The sequence below is a fragment of the Octodon degus genome, unplaced genomic scaffold (genome assembly GCF_000260255.1).
Source record: "Octodon degus isolate 3935 unplaced genomic scaffold, OctDeg1.0 scaffold00100, whole genome shotgun sequence".
Classification (NCBI taxonomy): Eukaryota; Metazoa; Chordata; class Mammalia; order Rodentia; family Octodontidae; genus Octodon; species Octodon degus.
Genome location: NW_004524676.1, coordinates 7,975,612 through 7,985,065, shown reverse-complemented (window position 1 = coordinate 7,985,065; position 9,454 = coordinate 7,975,612). Strand labels below are relative to the sequence as shown.

The 9,454-nt window shown below is 41.9% G+C and overlaps 2 protein-coding genes across 2 annotated transcripts in view; both read right to left on the bottom strand.

Annotated features, from left to right (window-relative positions):
- LOC101559725 (methionine--tRNA ligase, mitochondrial) overlaps positions 1 to 8,231 on the bottom strand; it is a gene marked incomplete at its 3' end in the record, with an annotated part of 20,097 nt that extends 11,866 nt beyond the window's left edge. Inside the window, exon 1 of the mRNA XM_023723553.1 lies at positions 8,089 to 8,231. Coding sequence (XP_023579321.1) covers positions 8,089 to 8,231 — 143 coding nt within the window. The remainder of the gene's footprint in view (positions 1 to 8,088) is intronic.
- A 14-nt stretch (positions 8,232 to 8,245) lies between these two features.
- On the bottom strand, positions 8,246 to 9,181 carry LOC101593099 (olfactory receptor 8S1-like). Its single transcript, XM_004638654.1, has one exon. The coding sequence runs from the start codon at positions 9,179 to 9,181 to the stop codon at positions 8,246 to 8,248; it is 936 nt and encodes a 311-aa protein (XP_004638711.1).
- Positions 9,182 to 9,454: the final 273 nt, after the last annotated feature.

The following is a 9,454-nucleotide window of genomic DNA, read 5'->3' as shown; positions in this document are numbered from 1 at the left end:
GCACACTCACCGAACCTGGGCTAGGACTGGGTCTGGGGGCTCCCGGAACTCGGCAGAAAATCGTACTCCTAATGGTTATGTTAATTGGATTAGTTGTGATTATTTCACAATGCATCTGTATATCAAATAATAAAGACGTACATCTTAAACATGTAATTTTTAATTGTTAGTTATAGCCAAATAAAGCTGGGGGAAAAGCCTTATGGGAACATTTAAAAAGAATGGCACAGAATCTATAAAACAGTAACTTGTGCAATTTCATTTAGGCATAAAAATAATGTCTGAATTCCTATTATTTTGCATTGTTTCTATTTTTTTTCTTACTATACATATTGTATTCATAGTGATCCTTCTGTTTTCAGCCTCCCAAGCACTGGGATTACAGGCATGCACCACCATGCCCCATTTCAATTGCTGCCTCAGAGTGCCCCAGGGGCGAGGGTGAGGCTGGCATGGCATGCCAGGGATAGAATCCCTGGCCCCTGCGTCTGGTCTGCTGAACTATCTGGCCAGCCCTCTACTATTTTAAAATTCTCTTTTAAAAATAGAAGAAAAAAACACAAAAAAAGTCTGAATAAATTGAAAAATAGATCCCAATTGTGATAAGATTGGGATGGCTTCATATCATAAGAATGTATACTATCTCCAAACCAGTTATTTTTTTTAATGTATTTGGTACAGCGTCTACAGGATCTCACTACGTAGTAGATTGGACTCAATTTTCTCCTGTTTTCAGCCTCCCAGGTGCTGGGATTATAGGCATGTGCCTCCACACCCAGTCTCAATTGCCATCTCAGCCCACCCTGCAGGGTGGGGCTGGCACAGCACACTGGGGATTGAACCTCCACCGCTGTGCACTGCCTAAGCAAGTGCTTTAGTCCGCTGAGCTATCTGGCTGGCCTTTCCAAACCAGTTCTTAATTTTATGTCATTTCAATAGTGATCTAGTGCAGTTAGACATCTGTCTCACATCAAGTACAAACACAAATTTCAAATTATATTGAATATAAATTTCTTTTTAAATTAAACTCTCAGAAGACATGACAGCACTATTTTGATTACTGCATTTGGGTGCATGCTTGCATTCCTTGTGTGACATAGGTACACGTACACAACACATCTTGCTTACTTTTCTCATTCTTTTTTCTTCCTTCCCATCTTTCCTCTATTCCTTGATCCCCTCCCCATGTGACAAAGGTCTGTCTCTCTACTCTCAATGATCTATTTTTTCTTTTTCTTTTAATGCATAAACTGGGTCTCTCATATAAAAGAAATCATGTGATATTTAGATTAGCGCATCTGGTTTTGCTTAATATTATGGTTTGAAGAGGCATCCATTTTCTAACCACAAGCTCAAGTTTATCTTTTATGTGGCAGAGCAGCAATCATTGTGGAAGAGTGACACATTTTCTTTATCCATTCATCTGTTGAAAGACATGGGCTGCCTCTAAGGTTTAGCTACTATGAATTGTGCTGCTATAAGCATAGGCTTCATGTATCACTGTAAACTCATGTCTTTAACTCTTTCAGGAAGATACCTAGAATGGGAATAGCTGGGTCAGATGGAAGTTATAGTTTCCTTAGCAGTTATATGAGTTTATATTCCCACCAGCAGCACAAAAGCTTCCCTTCTCCCTTGCAGCCTCTCCAGCATTTAATCTTATTTGATTTCTTGATGATAACTGTTCTTTCTGGGGCCAGATGGAATCTCAGTGTCATTTTATTGCAGTTCTGTGATGGCCAGTGATGTTGAACATTTCTCCATCTATCCATTAGCCATTCGTGCTTCTGGGAAGTGTCTATACATCTACCTTGCCCATTTGAAGTGAAGTAGAACTTTACCAAAATGATTAAAGAGGCTTAACATTTGAAGAAAATGAATTATATACAGATGTATAAACATTCTTGCAATGACAGAGATACATTAAATGAAGATAAACAAATAACAAAGTTTTTTTAAAAAAAATGCTGTCTGCAATATAGACAAAGATTTGTACTTGAGATGCAAAATACTTTAACACTGATAAAAATCACAAGCTAAAGAAATACGGACTTACCTCAAGGTAATGTGTACACAGGTTTTGCATTTCATAGTGGCTAGAGGAGTATAAATTGAAATAAACATAAAGTATTATGCACAAACTGTGTGTGCGTGAGAGTGATCTCTTTTATTTTGCTGGTGAAGACCTAAAGTGTTGCAACACAGCTGGCCAGCAATCTGCAGCACAAATTCCATCTGAAAACACAGGTCCTTTCCTATCCCACTTCTGGGGGTCAATCCCAGAGAAGCAGTGGCGTCAATGTCATGCTGCACACACAACATTACTGCACTGTTGCTTTTGTTGGCTTGAAACTGGAAGCAAAGTGAGTGAAAATGCAAGGAACTGTTTTGAGAAACCTCAGCACACACACATATGTAATTTAATGCTGACAGGGAAGAGTGAGAGTGATGCCATTTGACTTTTAGAAAGTTCTATGCATTTTGTTGTTGTTTGTTTTAAGAGTCAGGGTCTTGCTATGCAGTTCAGGCAGCTTTGAACTCACTATGTAGGCAAAGCTGGCCTCAAACGCACAGCAATCCTCCTGCCTGAGTCTTGGGATTACAGTCTACATCCAACAAATTTTAAACATTACTAATGAATGAGAAAAGCAAAGGTTAAAATGCATCTCATCCAACACATAGACTATGGAAAGCCAAGAAAAAAATCCAGCAATAACTTAAAAAATCAGTGGTTCCAGGTGTTTGGCAGCCATGGTTTACAGTGCAGCTATGGCCAAGTCCAAGAACCACACCATGCAAAAATGGCAGTCCCAAAAATGGCACAGAAATGGCATCAGGAAACTTCAGTCACAAAGATACGAATCTCTGAAGGGGATAGATCCCAAATTCCTTAGGAACATGCATTTTACCAAGAAGCAGAACAAGAAGGGCTTCAATAAGATGCAGGCAAACAATGCCAAGGCCATGAGTGCACGCGCCGAGGCTATCAATGCCCTCATCAAGGCCAAGTTCATTCCAAAAGGAGTAAACTGCAGGATCACGCGACTTGCCTATATTGCCACCCCAAGCTTGAGAAGCTTATCTGTGCCTGCATTGCCAAGGGTTGCAGGCCTTGCTGGTCAAAGGCCCAGGCTCCAGCTTCTGCTCCAGCCAAGGCCACCAAAGGTGCCCAGGCCCCCGTGAAGGCTCCACAATAAAAGCCTCTTATCTGCTCATGTAAAAATAGAAGGACTGGTGTGACCATTGGGGTGCCTTCTGTGGGGGCTGGTGTCCTCCTGTGTTCTTTGTATAAATAAGCCTGAGGCAGGATTTAAAAATAAATAACTTAAAAAATCAGACCTCCCCTATAAATTTAAAGACTCAGTCCAAAAACTATGCATCTGAAATGACAGACACTTCTCAAATCAAGACGTATAAACACCAAATAAATACATGAAAAGATGTTCAATACCATTGGGCATTCAGGAAATTCAAATTAAAACAACACTGACAGTCCATCTTATCCTAGAAAACAAATGGCTATTACCAAGAAGTTAAACAACAATGAATGCTGGCAAGGCTGTGGGTGAAAGAGCCCTTCTACATTGTGGGTGGGAACACAAATTGCTACAACCAAGATGGAAATTAGTGTGGAGTTCCCTCAGAAAACTAAAACTAGATATCCCATTTGACCTGGCTGTGCTCCTTTTTGTATCTTCCTGAAAGAGTTAAAAGCTTCAGGGCACAGTCATGCATCCATGCTCGTGTTTATAGCAGCACAGTTCGCAATAGCTAAGTCTTGGAAACAGCCCATGTGCCCAAAAGCAGAAGAATGCATAAAGGAAGCGTGGTGTTTATATACAACAGAGTACTATCTGCCATTGAAAGGTAAACTCAAGTCGGCTTTAGGTAAGTGGATGCACCTCGAAACCATGCTTTTAATAAGATAACTCAGATGCACAAGTTTAAATATTGTGTTGCTTCCCTTGTGTGAGACACCAAAAGAGTAAGTAAGTGCCAGAATGAAGGCTAGACCTCAGGAACTAAGAAGAACACATTCAAGTGGGAAGGGGAATAAGGGGGAAGGCATGGAAAAGGGAAAGGCGACTGTACAAAAGGGAATGGAAGGGAAAAGTGGAAGCAAAGTTTTTGTAAGTGGATAGGGGGAGAAGGCTCAAATGGATGGGAGAGGAATGAAAAAGAGCAACAAGGCCTTGTTAGGCGCAGATACAGACCACCACGGTGAGTGCGATAATTCTGTGTCATGAATATGTGTGAACAAAATGTAAATAAATAAATAGAGCATGTCTTATATTATCTACATTCTTAAAAAACTTAAAAACTCCTTTATATGTATGAACTTATATGTGCTTACATGTACAGTATTTAGATATAGATATACAAGCCCCCCAAAAACTAAGCATGGGGTGTGCCCCATGGTTATGTGAGAAGAGTGGAAAGGCAAGAAAAAACAAGTTCCAAAAGTATGCTGTATGATTCCATTCCAGGATTTAGCTAAAATTGTGTCTGTGTAAATAAATACATACATGCAAGATTATTTTCAAGAAACAAAGCGCCACAATAAGTGTAATGTCTTAGTTAAAAAAAATAAGCTCTATTCTCAGAACTACGTCCTGGACTATTGGGCACAACAGTTATTTAGTTCTATGATTTCTGTCAGGTATGAGCCCCTGATTCTGATTTCACCCTATCAGCTCATTTTGAATTCTGTACATTAACTGGGCAGTATACAATATGAGAAGAGCTGCTGGCTTTCTCCCACATGCTGCAAGAAGAGAGGTGGCAGTTTTAGAGAGGCCTCCAGGTCCATGGTTCACCAGATCCTCCAAGTGTCCTGAAAGGCTGTTATTGCATTGTGGGATGACATACTTCCCTGATCAGTGTTCAGTCCTTCCACAGGTAACCTGGTGTGACAGTGAGTCCAACCAGCAGTGTGCTCAGCATGTCACTGAATCCAGCGCGGAATTAGTTTTGTGTAGTCTGCTCCACATGGGAATAATGGCAGGAGTTTCTTCAGCAGGTAGATAAGAAATCCATGAAGTCTGTTCTGTACCTTAAGGTAGAAACCCAAGAAATGAAATCATGGTCTTGAACACAGAAGACCCTGCAGCCTTGGCCTTTGTCAGTCTCTTGGTCTCCCTTAACTTTTGTTACTTTCCACTATTGACACAATTGTCACAACATTCACAGCATCAGGCAACCATGGATCTTAGTAGAACAGTGGCAATTGCATGCCATGAGAAGTAAAAAAATGGACGACTAGTTTCATTTTGCACATCTTTGTACAGTAACATTTCCCTGAGGGCTGTTCTTTCTAATCAAATCAGAATTGAAAAGAAAAAGCAGCCTGGTGATAATACTTTCAATTTTGAAGTTTCATTGCCAGCAACTCACATTTGACACCTGTTTCAGGATCAGTAGTGTTGTGTGGCTGTAAGCATCCACAGTAGATAACTGTGGAAAGGGAGTGGGAACCAGGTAGACTTAGTGGGCAGCTCAGCATCTGTCCCAAATTTTCTGATCAAGGAGATTATGGGGCCACAGAGGAAAGTGATCGATGATGTAGAGTGTGCCTAAGAAGAGTCACCTGGAGAGAACATTCTCTCAGGCTTTCATAGAGAGCAAATTGGTCAAGCAGTGGCCGTGACTCATCCACATGGCTGACACTGACAAAGATCTACAATCTGCAGTACAGGGTTTCAGAATAAATCCTGAGGGGATCTGACTGACCCTGTTAGATACAAAAGTTACATTTCTTATCATATAGGTATTGCTTTGTATTGGTCTTAACCATCCAGCAGAAAAGTATAAAAATGAGGTATATAAAGTAAAGCCATATTAATACAATGAGCTGTGAAAGGCTCAAGTCAACAACTTCTGACATTGCCAGTCCTATGGATAACCCACTAATATTATGGACTACTGGACTATATTGGATTATTTGGCTGAATTCACGTACCTACAATATTTAAATGGCAGTGGAGTACCCATCTCTGACAAAACTAAACAAAAAAAAAAGGGATACAAATGAAGGACCATTTTGTATCTGTATATACAAAATAGGATAGATATACAGCTACTTTCTCTTAATTCAATGAGAAAAAAGATTTGTACTAATAGTGTTTGTGGACAGGATATCATGTCTGCATCTTGTACAATGAATAACCACTACTGAAGACAACAATATGCAATGTATTAATTATTGAAACTGTCCTACTAATCAGTTTTGAAACTGTCTCATTGCTATTTGTTTCTCAATAAGATTAATACAAAAAAGAAAGAAACAGAGCATCTCTCAGTTCTGACCACCTTAAATTCCACCTCCTTCAGGCATACAAATAGCCTGTGTCTCATTTCCTCACCAGTAAAGAAAAACTAATAATGGAATTTATCTCTTATCTTTGTTGCCAGGATTAACAATGATAATGAAAGATAAGGTACTATATTGTTTCATATTCTGTCCTAACAAATTCTAAAATACTAAACTTAAATACTGCAACTTTAGTACCTTAAAATGATATCAATGTTACCTTCCAGTTCTTTAGGTCAGAGGTCTGGCTGAGTTCCACTCTTCGCTGCTCTGAGTTTTACAAGGCAAAGCTCCAGGTGTCAGCCCACCTCACACAGAAGATCTGGGGCAAGACCGACTCCCAGGTTCATCCAGGCTGCAGGCAGGCTCGGTTCCATCAGTTCCATAAACCGAGGAACTGGTGCCTCCCTGCCTGTTGGCTGGTGCTCTTCTGAGCATCTAGAGTTGGCCCCCAGCCCCCGACAGAGCCGCTGCTGCTGTGAAAGCCAACCGTGGTGGGCATGGGTTGAGCTTCTTGTGTGTATTTTCTCTGGCCTTTCCTTCTGCCTTCTCTTTCCTGCCAAGAGCTGGGGAAGGTTCACTGCTCTTACGGGGTCCTGGGACAAGATGGGACCCACATGAACAGCTCAGGCCTTCCTTGCTTTTGCAATATAATACAGTAAGTTCTGACTTACAGAATGAGTTCCATTCTAAAAGAAAGTTCCTAAATCAGATTCATCCCTAGTCCAACAAAGTGAGTTTCATACACCTTTGACACAAATATGCAATGTAAAACATAAAAACCCCACAAAAAACAGCAAGTCTGACTGTTCTGTTCTACTGTAGACTGTCGCCCAACACAGTAAGCACACAACAGCACAAGTGGGCCAGTGTTCGCCAGGCACATGAGCAGCAGATACGTGAGCTACTTCTGAGACCTTTTCTCATTGGTGGGGACTTACTGTATAACATGCTTGTGGGTCCCAGGGATCAGAAGGATGATGTCTTCCTACCATCAAAGCTAGGACACTTCTTGGCACAAGTTAATAGCTATAGCAAATTTTCTATTGTTGTTACTTTTATTTAAAAACACAATGTCACCGAGATCAGAGAGGGAGGGATCTGCATTCCTTATTAATACACCCACCTTCACAACACAACAAGACTTCTAGAAGATTCCCTAGGTCCAGCTCTGCCCCTCACACACAGGCCTACAGCTGCCATCTCAAGAGCACTCGCCCGTCACTTGTCAGGTTTGATCTAGGTGGCTCCTTCCTATTTACTGACCCCTCTGTGCTGTAGCAAGGCACCCTTCACTTTGGTGGTCCTATGAAAAATAAATTTAGAATAAAGTTTAAAACCTGCAGAATAGATGACTGTGTGGAGACCAGGGTTCCTAGTCTTTGTAGGAATGCATTTAGGTTGGATCTGTTCCATAGGGTGACTTGCCTGCTGTTTCTGCCCAGTATTTTAATTTCCTGGAGAAAAAGTCTGAATAACCTAAATCAAATCTTGGCTTTTCACCTTGCCTCAGTGCACTGCCAAGAGAAAGTAATAAGTTGTCAGCCTACCTGGGTTACCAACTATCGCCTTGATCAACTTAGGACACTGAGAGAAGTACTTTTCCTGAGAATCTAGAGGGTAATTATTGGAAGATACATGAAGGACTAATGCATGACCAACAACAATAGATATTCACACATATGAGTGGCAAAGCATTTTTGTAAAATGATTCCCTGGAAGAGAAGCTCAGTTGATTCATTTCTCCTTCTCCGAATTAGAATGACCCTCAGTCATACTGAGAGTTTTCTGTCCTCTTCACAACCATTTCCCAAAAAGTAAAAGTTATCGTGCTCCTGGTGGCATTGTTCCTCAGAGACAAGAAACTTTCCTGAAAGTCCAGCATCTGATTGTGCAGCATGACAGTTCCATGTCTGTTCATCATGACTCTGTCTGTTACAGGAGACGATAAAAGTATTTTCTGAACATTCTTCTCACAGCTGCCTTCACCTCCTTGTTCTGCAGGCTGTAGATGAGGGGATTCAGCATGGGGGTGACCACACTGTACTGCAGGGAGAAGATCACTTCCAGAGGGGAGCCTGAAGTCGGTGAGAGGTAGCTGATGAAACCCGAGACATAGAACAAGATCACTGTAGTGAGATGGGAGGAGCAGGTGGAGAAGGCCTTGCTTCTGCCCATGCTGGAGCTGATGCTCATGATGGTGGAGATGATGCGGGTATAAGAAGAAACAATCATGACGAGGGTTCCAAAGAAATGAAAGACAGAAGAACACAGCAGGAGCGTAAAGTTGGTGGAGGTATCAGAGCAAGACAGAGGAAAGAGAGAAGACAGCTCACAGCTGAAGTGGGGAATAGTTTTGTCCTCACAAAAGTCTAAATTCACAGCTGGAAGGATATTGAGGAGAGCATCAACAAAGGCCAGGCCCCAGGAGATCCACACCAGCCTGACACAGAACTGGTGGCTCATCACCTGGCCATAGAGCAGGGGGAAGCTGATGGCAACATAGCGGTCATAGGCCATCGCAGCCAGCAGACAGGCCTCCGTGCCACCTGTGGCAAACACAAAGAAGGCCTGGGCCAAACAGCTCTCTACAAAGATGGTTTTACTTTCAGAAAGGAGATTCTCTAGCATCTTGGGTGCTGTAACAGATGAGTGGCACAGGTCTAGGAAGGACAATTGTTTTAAGAAGAAGTACATGGGTGTGTGCAGGTGAGAATCCGCCATGAGCACCAGAAGCATTAAGGAGTTCCCAGTCAGAGTAAGGAAGTAAACCAGAAGGAACAACACAAAGAGTAAAGCCTCAGTGTAGGGGTCAGTAGACAGTCCAACAAGCATAAACTCACTGACAGCACTGCAGTTTTTCATTGCCATTTGTGTTTTCTCTGCAATACAAGAAACAAGATCTATCAAAAGACCTTTAGGGGCTGGGGAGATAGCTCAGCGGTCTAAACACCTGCCTGGCAGGTGCAAGGACCTGAGTTATCCTCAGTACTGCATGCCGTGCTGGCCCCAGAACCCCAGCCATGCTGTGCCAACCACCAAAAGTGGGCATGATGGTGCATACCTATAATTCCAGTGCTGGGAGCCTGAGACAGGAGGTTCACTACGAGTCTGAGCTGCGTAGTGAGACCTTCTATCAAATAA